Consider the following 18,700-nt stretch of genomic DNA (forward strand, 5'->3'; position numbering starts at 1 on the left):
CCCAATGGGTGGTGATTGTTCAGTGATAACGTCCCAATGGGTGGTGATTGTTCAATGATAACGTCCCAATGGGTGGTGATTGTTCAATGATAACGTCCCAATGGGTGGTGATTGTTCAATGATAATGTCCCAATGGGTGGTGATTGTTCAATGATGGTATATTGAATTTCATTTTCCAAGTTATGGAGGCTTAGCAGCACATGTGGGTGTCTGTATGCAAATACAACCTGCCTAGGAAAGCCCACTCCTCCAGACTGACCCACACCCATCAAGGCATTGTGATTTTTGCCTAACTCCTCCCACTGCTTCCATCAAGACTGAGGGCTCTTGAGGGGAGTACCGAGGCCGGGTGCTGTGATGTTTTCAGGAAGCCATGTACAGACCCATGATGGACCTTTCCACCAGCCATGATCTGCCTGCATTGCATAGAAGCACACGAGCCCCATACCCTTGAAAATATAAAATAAATAGAGAACATTTTTTGTTTGAAAAAAAAAAAGTAAAAAAGTCATTGTTGGAAAAAAAAATCGAATCCTTAACATCTGGCCTTGTCTGCCAATGGAAATGAAAGGGTCAATGCTTATGGTACAACCACTTCTTATTATATGACACGTGTCTCTCCTGGACTCAGATGCTCCTGTTCTTTCATCTCTCTGGTATTGTGCAATGCTGATCTCACTGGGGGTGGCAGGGGAAGGAGGAGGTCTGAGCAGATGGTATAAGACTCCTCTGTCTTCTCATCCCACCATCTTCTGAGCGCTGAGTCGGGCTGAGGCTGGAAAAACTGAGAAAGATTGAACCAGACCGACAACACAGGGATCGAAGGTAACACACAAATGATGGGGGGGTTACATTGAATGTGCATGTGGTTATTGACCAGGAGTGAGTATGCAGATAAGAGAAGTCAGAAATCAGCATGACAACTAGGATCCTAGGAGGAGAGGTCACCATATAGAGAAATCTATTATCCCGATATCTGTACTCCTAGGAGGAGGGGTCACCGTATACAGAAATCTATTATCCCAATATCTGTACTCCAAGGAGGAGGGGTTACCATATACAGAAATCTATTATTCTGATATCTGTACTCCTAGGAGGAGGGGTCACCGTATACAGAAATCTATTATCCTGATATTTGTACTCCTAGGAGGAGGGTTCACCATATAAAGAAATCTATTATCCCGATATCTGTACTCCTAGGTGGAGAGGTCACCATATACAGAAATCTAGTATCCCAATATCTGTACTCCTAGGAGGAGGGGTCACCATATACAGAAATCTATTATCCCGATATCTGTACTCCTAGGAGGAGGGGTCACCATATACAGAAATCTATTATCCCGTAATCTGTAATCATAGGAGGAGGGGTCACCATATACAGAAATCTATTATCCCGATATCTGTACTCCTAAGGGGAGGGGTCACCATATACAGAAATCTATTATCCCGATATCTGTACTCCTAGGAGGAGGGGTCACCATATCAGAAATCTATTACCCCAATATCTGTACTCCTAGGTGGAGAGGTCACCATATACAGAAATCTATTTCCCTGATATCTGTACTCTTAGGGGGAGGGGTCACCATATACAGAAATCTATTATTCTGATATCTGTACTCCTAGGAGGAGGAGTCACCATATACAGAAATCTATTATCCTGATATCTGTACTCCTAGGAGGAGGGGTCACCATATACAGAAATCTAGTATCCCAATATCTGTACTCCTAGGAGGAGGGGTCACCATATACAGAAATCTATTATCCCGATATCTGTACTCCTAGGAGGAGGGGTCACCATATACAGAAATCTATTATCCCGTAATCTGTAATCATAGGAGGAGGGGTCACCATATACAGAAATCTATTATCCCGATATCTGTACTCCTAAGGGGAGGGGGTCACCATATACAGAAATCTATTATCCCGATATCTGTACTCCTAGGAGGAGGGGTCACCATATACAGAAATCTATTACCCCAATATCTGTACTCCTAGGTGGAGAGGTCACCATATACAGAAATCTATTTCCCTGATATCTGTACTCTTAGGGGGAGGGGTCACCATATACAGAAATCTATTATTCTGATATCTGTACTCCTAGGAGGAGGAGTCACCATATACAGAAATCTATTATCCTGATATCTGTACTCCTAGGAGGAGGGGTCACCGCATACAAACATATTTGTCTATCTGGACGACCTTCATTCTCCATCTTTCCATTCTGCAGCAGCTGACCTTTGTTAAATCCTAGGGTCTCGACCATAGACTACTTGACCAATCTTTACTCCTTGGGGTCTACTTTAGGTTGCTTTCACACTGATCCGCTTTTGCATTAAAAAAAGCAAAAGAAAAGCACAAGACCATGAAATCCTATGGAACTTTTCACACCGATCAGTTGAAGGTTTGTTGCATTTGTAAAATCCTGCCTGCTGCATTTTTGGTGCATGTTTGTTTCACCAACAAGCACCTACGTCCCCCTTGAAATAAATGGAAACCACATCAAAAATGCACCCGCGGTTGCCTTTTTGGTGCGTTTTTTGAGTTTCACGTCCTTTATTCATGAGTGCAAAATGAAAAAAAAAAACTCTTTTTGCAAGTGAGCAGTGTGAAAAAAAGCTTTATTAAAAATATTGTAAACAAAAAAAAACAAAAAACGAATTAATACATTTACACATTTTTGCAGGAAAATGTGCATTTATTCTTATTTTATTTTATTTAGCTATTTGTTTATTTTAAATCATGCATTTCAATTGTTTTTTTAGTCATAGAAATGTTCCAGCAATACGAGACATCAAAGTACAAGGATAAATCTCTAAGTCACATATCACTGACATACAAATTCCAGCTGCAGATGTTTCTCTGGCAAAACTGTTCCATGCAGAGCTTGAAGATTTTGTATACCGACAACGAGGCTCAAAAATCAGATTAGGAAACCGTTGAGTATTTTTTGTTCCATTTAACCATCTAAAACGCTCTTCCTAACCCCTCCATAAAGAAAGGGAAAACCAATCCTGATACCTGAACATAATTTTGCATCTTTGACCTGTGTTAGTAAATCTGTACACATCATCACAACTACTGAGTGTATCCAGGTAGATTATACCGCGTTTCTTTCAGGGTGAATTGTTCTCTCTTTTTGGTGGTAAATGGTAATGGAGACTTCCAATTTTTTTTTTATTATTATCAAAGAAAAACTAAAAACCCAAAATAGTAAGAAAAAACATTTTTTTTTTCAAAATGTAGCATTCAATTTCTTGCTTTTACCATGGCCTGCCACCAAACAACAACCCAGAATAAATTCTCCTGCTTCTGGCGATTGCAGAGATACCACATGTGGATGGGGGCCACCCATGTGCACCAGAATCGCCCACTGCTGGCTCCATGGGGCCCATACAAGCACAATGGGCTCACCCACCCTGGGTTCACTCACCTCCCATGAGTAGCAACCCATCTGCCCGCCAGCCGCACGCATGGTGTGCCAGTAACATGGGGCCGAACTGTAAAGCCCACTCACTATGCTACTGGTCTCTCTCTTGACAACCGCATGTCTTAGTGCCAGGGATATCAGGTACTTCAGGCCTGAAGGGTTCTTGTGTTTCTAGGATAGCATCTCTCTCTGCTTATCCACCACTGGCCCCTAGCTAGACCAGGTTTGTGACACCATTGGGTAAACCAGGATTCTTCTTTACCAAGTGGAAGTTTGTAAGGGGTACTCTGTCTAGCTTAGCCTCAAAGACTGCATTCCCACCACTCAGAAGCAAGGTTACTGGAACCCACTTCTGACTAGTGTTGGGTGAATGGTTCGGGCCAAGCAAAGGTTAGTCCCAAACATTGCCTCTTCTCCCATTGGAGGAAACCTGAATTTGCGGGGTGATCATTGGCATGTCCACCCGCCGAGTGCCGTGCAATGCACAATGACTTCTATGCCCTGTCTGGGCATAGCTTTGCCCAATCAGTGCGAAGTGAATAGCAGTTGCTAAGGAGTAGGGTCGACCACTGCATCCTTAGCAATAGAGTCATCAACTGTCAATGGGCTTCCCAGCTGACAGCTGAATGAAAAAAGAAAAACATTGCTGGCAATGAAAAAAAAAATGGTGTGGGGACCCCCCCCCCAATTCCATACTAGGCCACCCTTGAGGTCTGGCATAGATTTTAAGGGGAACCCCAAGCCAATTTGTTGTTAAGAAAAGCATGGAGTTCCCTCCAAATCCATATCAGACCCTTATCCAAACATCCAGAAAAGCTGAAGGTCAAGCCCCCCCCTCCAGGCCACATACCTTCAACGTGGTGGGGGTTCTTTGGGACATGGTGGGGGTGTTTTGGGGGCAGAGGGGGCTCTGCCCCCCACCCAAAAGCACCTTGTCCCCATGTTGATAGGGACAAGGGCCTCTTCCAGACAATGCTGGGCTGTGGTTGTGGAGGTCTGTGGACAGGGGTCTTATTAGAACCTAGAAGCCCCATTTAACAAGGGGACCCCCAGATCCCCCCTCCCTATGTCAATGAGTAGGGGGTACATTGTACCCTCTACTCATTCACCAAAAAGAGTGTCAATAAAAAGAAAAAAACACAGTTTTTCATAATTCATATAGTAAAAAAAACAGATGTAGGTCTGCCCGCCAGCACCGCCGAACCCCAAAAATGTAATAAAAAACGCTGATCGCTGAATGTCTGGGTTGCTGTTTGACAAATCTTAACCACTTGCCCTCTGGGCACTTATACCCCCTTCCTAACCAGGCAAATTTTCAGCGTTTAGTGCTCTCACACTGTAAATGACCATTACTCAAAAAATAACTTGCATATAAGCCTTCAAAATGGGGTTTCGATTTTATTTTTTACATTTCGGGTCCCATACACTTCAATGGGGTGGAGTCCAAACTTTCGTGATATTTGAGAGTTCTGGTGCAAACCTAACTGGGGGGGGGTGGGGGGTTTGGTTCAACCCATCTCTACTTCAGTCACATGAGGTGGCCAGAGACTCGGTCCAAGAAAATTTTATTGCATCAGTCACAGTTCCATTCGAATTGTAAATATTCTCACAATCCTCTAAGCTTTGCATCCTCCGTTCATATAATTCTAATTCAAGGATTCAATGTCTCCATCCCACAGGAGAAGCACATCTATCTACCTCCTACAAAAAAAAGCTTGGGTCTCTGATCCTTATAAACAGCATCCTCCTCCCATTTGGCCATAAAGAGGTTGGCCATGTCAGGAGCAAACTTTGCTCCCATTGCCGCTCCTCTATTTTGTAAAAAGTAAGACCTTCCAAACAAAAAAAAATGTATGTCCCATTGCAAATTCTAGTAGCTGTAGTAGAAAGTTCATCTGTATAGAAACTTATATCCCACTTAAGAGAATAAAAAAAAGAAGAATTCCCCTTGGGGTTTTCAGGCAGAAACAAGAAGCAGAGATAAATCCGTGAAAAGTTATATTTATTTTATTGATTCAACGGCTTATTTGCCATCATAGATTTAAAAATACAGGCTCTGGCATATAATATTATAGCATATCAGTGGATAAACAGTATATGCAACATTTAATACAAAATAGGTTACAGGAACAATTTACAAGTACAGCACTTTTTCAAAAGTTGCAAAATAGCACCCGGGCTGCCCCAATGCATTTCGACCTTCAGGGAGTCAGGGTCTTCTTCAGGGGGTAAAAAGCAACAAAGCCCTGGCGAAAGGAGTAGTTATATTGTATATTCTGCAGGTAATCAAAGAAAAAAGACTTTCAATATAATAGGTTTTAACCGAAAAATGTATGTAATATCAAAACTTATTTAGCTAATATTTACCAGTACCACCGAACCAATGCTTTTCAACCAGAGACTTATAATAAAATCTGAAAAACGGAACAGTGCCTTCCCTCAAAGGGTCATCCTGGATCCGCTGCCCCACTATTTTGACCCACCTCAACCACCCACCAAGATGGACACGGGGGGGGGGGGGAGGGGGGACAAAAGAAGGGGAGAAAAAAGGAACACGACTTCACGGGGGCATCAAACACTAGCTTACAAGAATTGACAGTGTCTGGAGTTTCCCCAGGGTGATCAGAGGAACAGAGGAGGAGGTTCTTGGCACACCCAAGGTGGCCACACCTAAAAATAATGAAATACAATATTATATGATATGGAGCAAATACATCACAAAAAATGTATATTATAACTAGTTGTTTGACTGGAGTATTGCGTATATTGTGTTAATCTACAAAAGCATAGATAAGTGGGAATAGTGAAATGAGAGGGAATGCCACTTTGTTTCCCAAGTAATGTTTAAACAAATAATATCAGGTGTGATATTCCATATTGTGACAATCGGTATTATGCTAAATAATGTGAATGTAGTTCAAAAATGACAATAATAATAATAATAATAATAATAATAATAAACTAGTGATGCAAATATACCAAAAATGTGTGATTATATCCCACTTAAGAAAGCCATCCACAGCATCAAGTCCCTTCTGATGGCAAAGGATAGTATATGAAACATCAGCAAATATTATCATGTCCATTATGGTCACCCAGGAGGCCCAGTCCCTTAATATATCAGTTGTCACCAGCCAGACCTGTCATTCAGATTCGGTGTGAAGGAAGTGATGCAACAAGCTGTTTTCGGGACTGAAGAATCAGCTCATCTCTAATTGTGACTTATGTGGCCACTTATTGAAGACGGCGTCCAGATATCTTTGGCTGTAAAATGTTTGTTCTACTCACAAATGCCAAACAGAGATTAATTATTTCTCATTTGTGTTTGTATGTTCTCAGGGTGATGGAGCTGGGTGTGCTGGTGTTGCTGTTGCTGGTCCCCACGTCTCTTGCACAGGAAGGTAGGTGATAAATCCTTCCTATACTTACTACTAGTGGAAATAAGTGACTTGTAATATTCCATCTTCTCTGCTATTCAAATGCTCCTCTGCTTTTACATTTCTCCTTTATTTAAAGAGGTTCTCCAGAGAAGAGCTTGGCTTCTCCCCTCATGTAGGATTCTCTGCACACTACATTACTACTTTTAGAGCTCTAAATTGCATAGGAGAGCCCAGGGCTGGGTGAGGTCTGAGCCATGACCTGAAATCATATACACAGAGGGAGACAGCCTGTTAAGGGTGGAGCTGTCATAGACACCCATCTGCAGTATGTAGTCTGTGTGTGGAGAGCGGAGGGCTGGGCTGGTATTGGGCAAGTTTTGGGGTCAGCCATTCAGTACAGTTCTCTGCAAGGACCTTTTGGAACCAGAAACAACTGAAGGTCATAAAGTGTGAAAAGTTAATACCCTCTGATATGTTGTCATTGCTGTCTGTTTCCACTTTGGGCAGAATGAGTGAGTAATGTATCTAGAACTGTGAGCTTAAAATGGTTGTAAACCCTTACATGTATTAACTGAAGTAACTCTCCTCAGGTGATGCACAGAGATAAAACAAACCCTCCTACATAAGCTGTACCTGTTTATCTGCCGCATACTTTTCTCTCTAGCCATTCAAAGTACACAAACCAAAGAAATGTTTTTTTCTTGCTCCTGAATGCAGGAGGGGTGGGGATCTGATACACACACTGCACAGCATAGAGCAGGAAGCTGAGTGTAATCTGAGCCCTGAGTGGAGGGAATGGACACATCCCCCTTTACACAATCTTACAGGGAAATATGGAATGCTGAGGTTGTCAATCATCAGATCATAACACTGACAAGGTCTCCTGAAGTGACACGTGGGTGTCATATATGCACAATATGATAGGACCTCAAAGGGCTGACCAGCGGTGATATCAAAAGCCCAGAAACACAGAGAACAGTGTATCCATTGAAACAGTGTAGGTTTATCCTACGTACGGTTAAAAACAAATGACATGAACTGTGGTTACCAGTTGATGACCAAACCCATACCACAGGCATGCAGGAACACGGGGGAACATGGTTGCCAATGAAGACCGTGGGATCCATGTTGGAACCTTCTCGCCGGCCACAGCAAGGAGACGGGTGGATAACCAGAAGTAGCCGGAACCAGGAAGTCTGTGGTGGTGGATACTCACACTGGGACACACCAGAGAATCACGCCAGTTGCCAGGATAACATGTTTTGGGGTAAGGGAAATACCCTGTAACAAGTTATCATGACAACCAGCATGATTCTCTGGTGTGTCCCAGTCTAAGTGTCCACCACCACAGACTTCCTGGCTTCGGCTACTTCCGGTGACGTGGATCCACCCGCCACCTGGCCTCCTCATTCTCAGTAACTGAAATGAGAGATTATTGCATAAGACCAAGATCACCCTCCTGCAGCAGCCAAGTGATCATGTGGGCTATGGTGGAATTTGCAGAAGAAGAGGAGCAGGAAGAAAAGGGTCCATTTGCAGCAGATGGAGACAACTGGTTGGCTTTTACTTTAGAGGAGAAAGAAGAGAAAAGCATTGTCATCCCCTCAACTACCTTCTCTGTATGCTGTGGCTGTAAACTACAAACACTCCAAGATAGAAAAGGCAGATCTGTCCTGCCTCTAGATGGTGGGACCTGATCACCACTTCACCCTGTAGAACCTGATTTCCCCCACTATATCCACATGCAGAACCACTTTAGGCATGTAACCCCCATCCTGAACTATACCAGTCCACATGCCCTCAACATGAGAAGGGTACCTTACTTTCTCCACAATCCTGGCATGGTGATTGTGGGAGTCTGTGGGTAAGAGGCTTATTGGGATCTAGAAACCCCCATGAATGCAGTATAAATGAACCTCCAGATATCCACCCTCTCCCCATATGAATGAGTAAGGAGTATATACTCACAAAAAAAAACTGTAGATAATGACACGTTTCTATACATTCTTTATTAAAAATAAGAAAAAAAAAAAAGTCTCACAATTCAAATCCACCATCAATCATGTCATCAAGCCATTCAATCTCAATGAATGACATCTATCACTTCACGGTGCTACAGTCACCAAATGACAGCTTCCCCATTGACAATTGGAATTTTTGTAAAGGGGCTGAGATGGTTGATGATGTCATTGACCAAATATGGACATTTCTATATTTGGCTGATGATGTCAGCCATCTACTTCCACAATTTGTTTACATTCAGCCATCAGCCATAGGGATGAGCTGAACACCTCCCCCCGGGTCGGTTCGCACCAGAACTTGCGAACAGGCAAAAAATTTGTTTGAACACGCGCACACCATTTAAGTATATGGGACACAAACTTGAAAAATCAAAAGTGGTCATTTTAAAAGCTAATATGCAAGTATTTTCATAAAAAGTGTTTGGGGACCCGGGTCCTACCCCAGGGGACATGTATCAATGCAAAAATAAAAGTTTTAAAAACTGCCATTTTTGCGTGAGAAATTATTTTAATAATGCTTAAAGTGAAACAATAAAAGTGAAATATTCCTTTAAATTTCATACCTGGGGGGTGTCTATAGCATGCCTGTAAAGTGGCGCATTTTTTCTGATTGCAAAATGACATTTCTAAAGGAAAAAAGTCATTTAAAACTGCTTGCGGCTATAATGAATTGTTGGTCCTGGCAATACAGATAAAAGTAATTGAAAAAAAATGGCATGGGTTCCCCCCAGTCCATTACCAGGCCCTTTGGGTCTGGAATGAATATTAAGGGGAACCTCAAACCAAAATGTAAAAAAAAAAATTGGATGGGGATCTCCCCAAATTCCATACCAGGCCCCTCAGGTCTGTTATGGATATTAAGGGGAACCCTGCGCCAACTATTTTTTTTAAATTGGCGTAGGGGTCCCCCTCAAAATCCATACCAGACCCTTCAGGTCTCGGGAACCTCGGGCCAAAATAAAAAAAAATGGCCTGGGGTCCCCCAAAAATCCATATCAGACCCTTATCTAAGCACGCAAACTGGCAGGCCGCAGAAAAAGAGGGGGGAACAAGGGGAACAGGCGCACCCCCCTCCTGTACCGTACCAGGCCACATGCCCTCAACATGGGGAGGATGTCCCCATGTTGATGGGGACAAGGGCCTCATCCCCACAACCCTTGCCCGGTGGTTGTAGGGGTATGCGGGCGGGTAGTTTATTGTAATCTGGAAGCCCCATTTAACAAAGGGGATCCCCAATTCCCAGCAACCCCTTCCAGAAAAGTGTCAAAAATGGTAAAAAACACAAGACACAGCTTGGGACAAGTCCTTTATTAAAAAAAAAAAATGTGAAATGGTAGGGGTACAATGTACCCCTTTACCAATTCACATGGGGGGGCGGAATCTGGGGGCCCCCTTTGTTAAAGGGGGCTTCCAGATTCCGATACACCCCCCACCCACATACCCCCACTGGGCAAGGGTTGTGGGGATCAGGCCCTTGTCCCCATCAACATGGGACATCCTCCCCATGTTGAAGACATGTGGCCTGGTACGGTTCAGGAGGGGGAGGCGCTCTCTCGTCCCCCCTCATTTCCTGCAGCCTGCCAGGTTGCGTGCTCGGATAAGGGTCTGGTATGGATTTATGGGGGCACCCCCACGCAATTTTTTTTTAAATTTTGGTTCGGGATTCCCCTTAATATTCATAACAGACCCAAAGGGCCTGGTAATTGACTGGGGAGGGGGAACCCATGCCGTTTTTTTTCAATGACTTTTATCTGTATTGCCGGGACCCAACAATTCATTATAGACGCAAGCAGTTTTAAATGACTTTTTTTCCTTTAGAAATGTAATTTTGTGCAGGGACTGTTCTAAACACAGGAAAAATGTGCCACTTTACAGGCATACTATAGACACCCCCCAGGTATGACATTTAAAGGAATATTTCACTTTTATTGTTTCACTTTAAGCATTATTAAAATCACTGCTCCCGAAAAAACTGCCGGTTTTTTTTCTTGCATTGATACATGTCCCCTGGGGCAGGACCCGGGTCCCCAAACACTTTTTATGACAATAACTTGCATATTACCCTTTACAATTAGCACTTTTGATTTCTCCCATAGACAAACTGTTCGCTATTCGGCAAACAGGCAAACACCCTATGTTCAAGTCAAACTTACGTTCCACTCGAACATCGGGCTCATCCGTAGTCAGCCAAAAATCTCCCACAGATGAAGGGGCAGTAAGGCTGAGTCATGATATAGAGTGTAGCACTACCCCTGCAGGAACTGCTGGTAATTGGCTCTCCTCCTCCTGCACAGCCAGGCAACACACATTCTCCAATTGTATACAGACATACATAGTCAGTCCCTTGGCTTTGCTTTTATGTTTTATTAGGGGTAACAACTTGGATGGGTGAAGGGATTTTTTGGGATGCACAACTTGAATCAAATAACAAAAACCAGGGACAACTTCCTCCCTATGTACAAGGTATTGAACCGTCCTCCTTTCTGGACACTGACAGTCTCTTAAGATGAAAAAATGCAAAAGCTCCTTAAGGGCTAGGAACTCTCAGTCCCTTAGAAGGGATTACTTTATGTAGTAAGCAACAACCAAGAGTATCTCCCACTCCTCTGTAGAAAGGGATTCCAGTTCTACTGCCTGCAAGACTACCAGCCCACCTGGCTGCTCTGAAGATCTCCCAGGGCAAGGGAAAGGAAGGGTTGAGCACAATGCTGTCTTCCAGAAAGGCTTTCTACATGTGGCAGTCTCTCCTCTTGTAAGACCCTGAGTGTGCGGATGTAATCACACTGTCCTTCTTGCTCCCACCAGGGCCGGTGCTACCACTAGGCAAACTAGGCAGCCGTCTAGGGTGCATTGCTGTCTAAGGGCGCCCGGCCACTGGTTTCCCTCCACGTCTGCATGCTCTGCAGGCTTCAGCATGTAACCAACTCATTCTCTGGCAGCTGCTCCGTCCGACAGGTAGCGTAATTAAAGGTGCAGCACTGGAGCCATCGCTAGAGGAAGCAGAGCCGATGCTTCCTGTATAGCGCCGCCTCCTGTCACATGGGCAGGGCAAAGGGGGTGGGGTCAGGGGTGGAGCCAATGGGGCAGCAAAATTACCTAGGGTGTCGAAAATCCTTTCACCAGCCCTGGCTCCCACTGCGCCTTAGGTAAGATTCCTTTCAAACCACACTGCTGTTAGGGTCCTCCCAAGCCAGCCCAAGCTCAAGCCCGAGGCAGACCCCCCATGAACCAAACGAGTTTTCTTAACACTCCATCTTCCACCTGACTCACCCTGCCACCATGACTCATCCATATTTAAGGCCTGGCTCAGCCACCATGCAAGGCCCACTGCCTGGGGATTGGCAAAGCTCCCCTAAGTATGCAGATTAACCCTCCTGGCCTCCGCCCTCCAGCTTATAGAAATGTCTCCAAACTTCCAGAACCAGGTGGAGGCACCAGAGACCTGCCTGTATGAGTCACCCAGCCTGACCTGTAATAAATTCTTGACCCAGATTCAAGTCTCATTTTACCATGAGCCAATAAATTTGCCTGCACTAATCTAATAGCATACTAGAAGGTGCTACACTCACCCCCTCCTAAAAACAGCCATCTCCTCATTTTCTGAAAAAAATATAAAAATAATGGCTCCTGATCCCTGAAGCAAGGGCATCCCATAAGAAAAATTGGAGGGGAAAGGGGAACGACATTGGAAAGGGCTATGCACAAAATATACAGCGCATTGGTGTAATAAATGAGTGTAGAAAAATATAGTAGTTCTGTACATTAGCATATACATTGCATTTACAATCCTAGCTGACAGGTCCCTGTCACTAGCTAAACAAATGTACAATGCAACTAGGTATACATTACAATAGGTCAGCAGAAGCACCACTTCCGCAGAGGGGTCCCTTCTCTGACAGAACATCAAGACGTTGAAAGTCTGACGTTGAGTCTACTTGGAGCCTATAGACCACCTAGTGGCCAGACGAAAAAAGCTAGGCAGCCCTGAAAAATAGCAAGCCAAACCTAACTAATCTACTTAACTATCTACAGCAAATGGTTCTGCCCGGAAGGGGGTTATGATCCAACTAGTAGAACAGAAACCTTCAAAAAGAAAATATATAAACAGAGTCCATGTAAATGTATTTTTTTCAACATGAAGCAGTCCAGGCCAAACTCCTCCTTCTCCTCCTAAATAGAAACGCACAACAAATAGCAGGGCTGAACAAGGAATGGAAGGCATCAGCAAGTCCTTTCCAGACTCTTCTGGCTGGAATCCTGCGTCAGCCACTTTACTTAAATGAGAACGCCACTCACTACAACAAGGGTGTCCCTGGGCTCAAAAATACATCTGAGGAAGGGGGCACCTGGGTGATACTGTAGCTCCACCAGCGTCCAGAATGGTAATTAAGTAGCTTCTTTTAGGCCATCTGGCCTTAACCAGGACTACTCTGTCTTTGTAGATGGCCTGTTCCAAGCTCATGCTTGATATCCTGGAACCAGGCCCAAAATTTTGAATTGTGAGGTCCCCGAGTGGCTTTGGAACATATAGAAAGTCCCACAAAATGTCATCCTCCCACTGAGTACGAAAGGTCTTGATGTTGTCCATCATATCTTTGGGGACATACGTGTAGTCCGATCCCCATTTCAGTGAGGTCCTCTTTTTCACTTATTGCTGGAACCGCAAAAAAATGGGGAAGTTCCTTAATCCTGCCCTGTCCAGGGGGAACATAGGACTGTGGGGACCTAACAATGCAGTTCTGATATGCAGCATTCTAGGCCCCAGACTGGACCCGATGCTACATGTAAGCTGAGATCAACTTTAACCCTTCTCCACAAGATCACAGCTGGTTCAGTAAATCGCTCGGCCTGTGTAGGGGTTGACACTTCACCAGAGAGTTCTGCTACCAGTTCCCCTTCCTGTGTGTAATTCCCCTATCCCCACTAGACTTCAGACTCACTGACAGTGGACCACTTGTCTAGCTCTGACTCCAAGGACCCAAACTCAGCTTGCAGTCTGGGTGACCACTAATCAATCTCCCCACCGCTATCACTCCTCGTCGGCTCACCTAAATACACCTCTTTCCAGGCTGGGGTGACTGGAACAGCTGGCTTCTCTGATCCATCCACCTGCTCTTGAGAGACAGTACTGATGGGCACCAACTGCTTGGTAGTAGTTTTCCCTGGGCTGTGGGTGGTTGCAGGCCTCCAGCCTCTGCTGCGGGTGTACTTCACAGGGGAATCTCGGTCTGGGGACTCAACCCTGCTGGTGCTCGTTATCTTCATGGGGGAATCTCTGTCCTGGGACTCAACTATACTCTCTGAATCCACTTCCTGTCTCTTTCTGGCCAACCAGGACTTCTCCACTGGCTGCTCTGTACACAGACCTGACTGCAGATCCACACTGTATTTAACAGGTCCCAAGTCGCTAGGTGGAAAACACGCAACTGATGCATTTCTTCACTGCCGACTTCAAATGAGGGCGTCAGGTGAATTCAGAAGTGACGAAACACGTCGGTGACGTGATCTCCACGACAACCGGAAGTGACGTTTGCGGGTCACTGTCAGCTGGTAACACCAGGAAGAAGCTAGTGCGACTGTTCGATAGATGCAGTCGCCTCTCTTTACAACACGACCGGTGACTTTGCTATGGTTTGCTTCTCAATGCTCTATTGTATATTCTTGCTAGTACTTATATATCTTGTAAGGAGGGGCTTTTGGCTTCAATAAAAATTAGGCTAAACAGGATTATGCTATGTTGTTCTTTTACTCTTTCACATGATCCTCATTTACTGGAGCCTTCCATACCCAATAAGAATCTTAGCAGAGCCAGTGGATATCTCTTATGCCGCGTAGACACGAGCGGAGTTTCCGTCGGAAAAATCTTGGATGGTTTTTCCGACGGAATTCCACTCAAGCTTGGTTTGCATACACACGGTCACACGAAAGTTCTCTGAACTTTCGACCGTTAGCAACGCGGTGACGTACAACACTACGACGAGCCGAGAAAATTACGCTGAATTCTTCCGAGCATGTGTCAAATTGTTTCTGAGCGTGCGTAGGAATTTTTCGCGTCGGAATTGCATACAGACGAATGGCATTTCCGATAGAAACTTTTTCCGTTGGAAAAATAGAGAGCCTGCTCTCAATCTTTTGCTGGCCGAAATGCCGCCAGCAAAAGTCAGATGGAGCGTACATGCGGTCGCATTTTCTGACCAAAAGCTCACATCGGACTCTTTCTGGCGCATTTTCCGAACGTGTGTACACGGCATTAGAAGTGACAACAAAGGATGTGCTTAAGGCGTTAATTTTTCTGATATCTGGTGAGTTTACCCCCAAAGGGGCGAGATCTTTTTCACGTGGTGATACGCCTGGGTGTGCAGTGCACAAGTAACAAGAACTTAAATCACCGTAAAGACATTTCACCCAGTGAAAGTCACTTCATTTAACTTTTCTTATATGAGGAATTATAGAAAAGCGTGCCATATGCAGATGGACGGACATGAGTGCCGCTATGGCAGTTTAAAGACACGGGATGTGTTGGACTTTTTAATTGCTATTTGTTATATGTACGATTTATTTTATAGTAGCTGCTAAATATATGTGTGTTTAGAGTGTAGGTGTATATTATTGACATCAATTTCCGTAGAGAAATCTTCCTTGGTGCTGAGCTTCAAGGCCGTTTTTTATACACTTTGTGTTATAATGATCTTTGTCTGTTTTCTTCCCTAGACTTGGAGAATAAAGTCTTCGTCTTCCCCAAAGAAACCAACACGGCTCATGTCATTCTAAGACCTACAATTACAAGACTATTGCAGCAAGTGAGCGTCTGTCTACGTACCTACAGTGAACTTTCACGCCAGTATTCTCTCTTCTCTTTATCTACTCCAACATACAAAGATGCTTTTCTAATCAGGTTCCAGGCTCCAACCACCTATACGGTATACATAAACCATGAAAGCATTGTTTTCAAGAGGGATTCGGAGCCTCCAGACTGGAGCCATATCTGTGTGACCTGGGACTCGAGAACTGGGGTGGTCCAACTTTGGGCAAATGGGAAAATCTCTGCCACGCAATATATTTGGGGACAGTCTTCTATTGCAGTTACAACCAGTGTTAATCTGGGACAGGAACAAGGTTCTTATGGTGGAGGGTTTGATGCTTCTCAGTCATTGGTTGGAGAAATAAGTGACGTCCACATGTGGGATTATGTCCTGACTCCAAAAGACATTCAGAAGGTCATATCTGGTGACCTCCAAGGAAATGTCATTAATTGGAAGGCTCTAGTCTATGAAATGAAAGGGGACGTTCTTCTGCAGCCTATCAATTTGCGTAAGTCTGTAATTTTATCTATATATACTATAATTATTTAGATCCTCTGATGTTCCTTGCAGAATAACTTCAAAAACTGTGATTTATTTGTCATGCACATCAACAATGAGAAGCAGGGCTGCTGTTAGAAATTATGAGCAGGGGAAGGGGCCAATAAATTATATATTTATTGGCCCCTTCCCCTGCTCTCCATTTTGAAACATTCCCCTGTGTGCCTGCAGCAGCTGCCTGCCCTGCAGCAGAGGAGAGGAGAAAAGCAGGCCATGCTGCAGGGGAAAGGAGCACACAGGGGGGGGGGGGGGGTCCGGACAGCAGATGGAAGGGGAGCATGTGCTAGAACCAATCCCCCCGGTAGTGCAGCGGGAAGGAGAAATAGGAGGAATGCAGGGGAAGGCAGAAGAGGATTGGTGTCTGCAATAAGACAGTGCAGACAGTCCCCCTTTTGAACTGATGGGGCCTGGGCCCAGTACAGGAGGGTTGGCTTTACTGCCTTATCAGCAGACCTGATGAGAGGTAAAAATGATAATTGTAAATGAAAAATCGAACAACAAGGAATCGATGTTCTCATGGAGTAACTTAGACAGAGAGGAAGCCTTGCTCTCTTTTCTTCTCATGGAGTAACTTGAGCAACTGAAAGTGGTAACCTAGATTCCTAATGATGAGAGTTTTTCTCAGGTCTAAAATAAAAGTTCCTTCTTGTGATTTTATCATTTATAAGTGGGGCACTGTCCCCGTAGGGCTTGCTGAGTGTTGACTTCATAGGCCCCTCTCTGGTTACCTGCAGCTGGTTGCTGATAGTTTCCACAAGGTTGCTGAGGGGTTTCCAGGTGGGAGAAGGGATGAGTAGGATACTCCAACCGGAACTACTCACAATGGAAAAGGACAACTCTTCCTTGTGAAAGCAGTCACACTGCGTTAACCATACAACCGCATGTATGGAGGAATTAAGTCTTCTTGCTCTCACTAGCAGCAGACTTGATGAACTACATTATATTCAGGACACTCTCTAGTATCCCCTTTACTAACACCCATCCACTGACTCTTCAAGCTGAAGGCGGCGGCCCCCTCACTCGACAGGCTCCAAAGACACAGATCTGTACTCACAGTAGGCAGAATCAGGTCCCCTCTGGTGTTTCCCTTCCAGTAAGCTCTGCGGGACCTCTGGGTTCAGTTTCTTTCTCTCTCTAGGCCCCTGGGTCGCTCATCAGGGAGCCCGCACGGCCCCCTCTACAGAGGAGAGGACAGCCGCCCCCTACCCCCTGGTCTCTGTTCCCCTGGCTCAACTCCCCTGAGCACACGTGCCCTTGACTTTTATTATACTGTAGCTCCCAGCTGTCTCTGATTTTGAGAGACGGTCCCTGATTTTTGAACAAAGTCCCTCTTTCCTTCTCATTTGCCCCTCGTGTTGGTCTGATCCATATAGATGTATATAGAATGCACTATTTATCTTTCAAAAAGTGTTTCCCAGCGCTAAACATTTCATTCAATTTCTAAATTGCTGCATTTGTAAATTCCAAAAGTCAATATAAGGGAATAGAAGTGGTAAAAAAAAAAAAACACTTGTGGGTTTAACTACCGTATGTATCGGCGTATAACACGCACTGGCGTATAACACGCATCCCAAGTTTAGGAGGGCATTTTAAGGAAAAAGTTTTAAGAGGGAAGTTTAAAGGAAAAAAAAAAAGCTTACATTTAAATGCCCATCAATGCAGCCTTATCAGTGTGCATCTGCAGCCTTGTCCATCATTGCAGAATGATCAGTGTCATTTGCAGCTTGCCCAGCATCATTTGCACCTTGCCCAGCGCGGTTTGCAGCCTTGCCAGTGTCATTTTCAGCTTGCACAGCACCATTTGCAGCTTGCACAGCGCCATTTGCGGCCTTGCCCACGTTTAAATTTCCCTCCACCGAGACAGACCGAGCGAGCGGCGCCGAAAAAGACTGAGCTGACTGTACTGTGTACTCGGCTTCGCTCGAAGTCCCGCCTCCCTGCTGTTTCTGGAGCAAGCGCTGCCGAAAAAGGCCAAGCCGACTGTACTGTGTACTCGGCTCGGCTCGGCTCGCAGTCCTGCCCAAAATATCGGCGTTGCTCGACATTTTTTGGCGGCGCTCGGTATTTTTCAGCCGCGCTCGGTATTTTTCAGCCGCGCTCGGTATTTGCAGCTCACAGACAGTGGGGATCAGCGTATAACACGCACCCACAACTTTCCCCCCGATTTTAAGGGGAAAAAAGTGTGTGTTATACGCCGATAAATGCGGTAATAATTTTTGGGGGGAAATTCTCTTTTAAGAGGGCTATGTCCTATGTCTACATACTTTTGCTAACAGGTGTCCCTCATTCCCATCTCAAAAAGTTGGGAGGTATGCTTTTACGCAGTATCCAAGCATGCAATGCAGCACTTTCCTCTGCCCTTCGCCAAGGACTGTAACAAAGCCTCTGCACTCACTTGTCACAAAAAAGAGAAAATGTCGCCCTAGGACTTTAAATGAGGTGAGCACCACTAAGCTAATAAAAGTAACAAGAGTAAGTCCAGTATATATATATATTTTTATTCAGTAACAG

General features: G+C 44.7%; 1 protein-coding gene across 1 annotated transcript in view; it reads left to right on the top strand.

Moving 5' to 3' along the window:
- Positions 1-704: 704 nt before the first annotated feature.
- The window catches only part of LOC143962145 (uncharacterized), a 67,905-nt gene continuing 49,909 nt past the window's right edge, over positions 705-18,700 (top strand). The window contains exons 1-3 of the mRNA XM_077471476.1: positions 705-825; positions 6,767-6,828; positions 15,540-16,139. Coding sequence (XP_077327602.1) covers positions 6,771-6,828; positions 15,540-16,139 — 658 coding nt within the window. The 5' untranslated portion in view covers positions 705-825; positions 6,767-6,770. The remainder of the gene's footprint in view (positions 826-6,766; positions 6,829-15,539; positions 16,140-18,700) is intronic.

The sequence above is a fragment of the Lithobates pipiens genome, unplaced genomic scaffold (genome assembly GCF_037356315.1).
Source record: "Lithobates pipiens isolate NorthernLeopardFrog02 unplaced genomic scaffold, aLitPip1_a1.2 Scaffold_8, whole genome shotgun sequence".
NCBI lineage: Eukaryota > Metazoa > Chordata > Amphibia > Anura > Ranidae > Lithobates > Lithobates pipiens.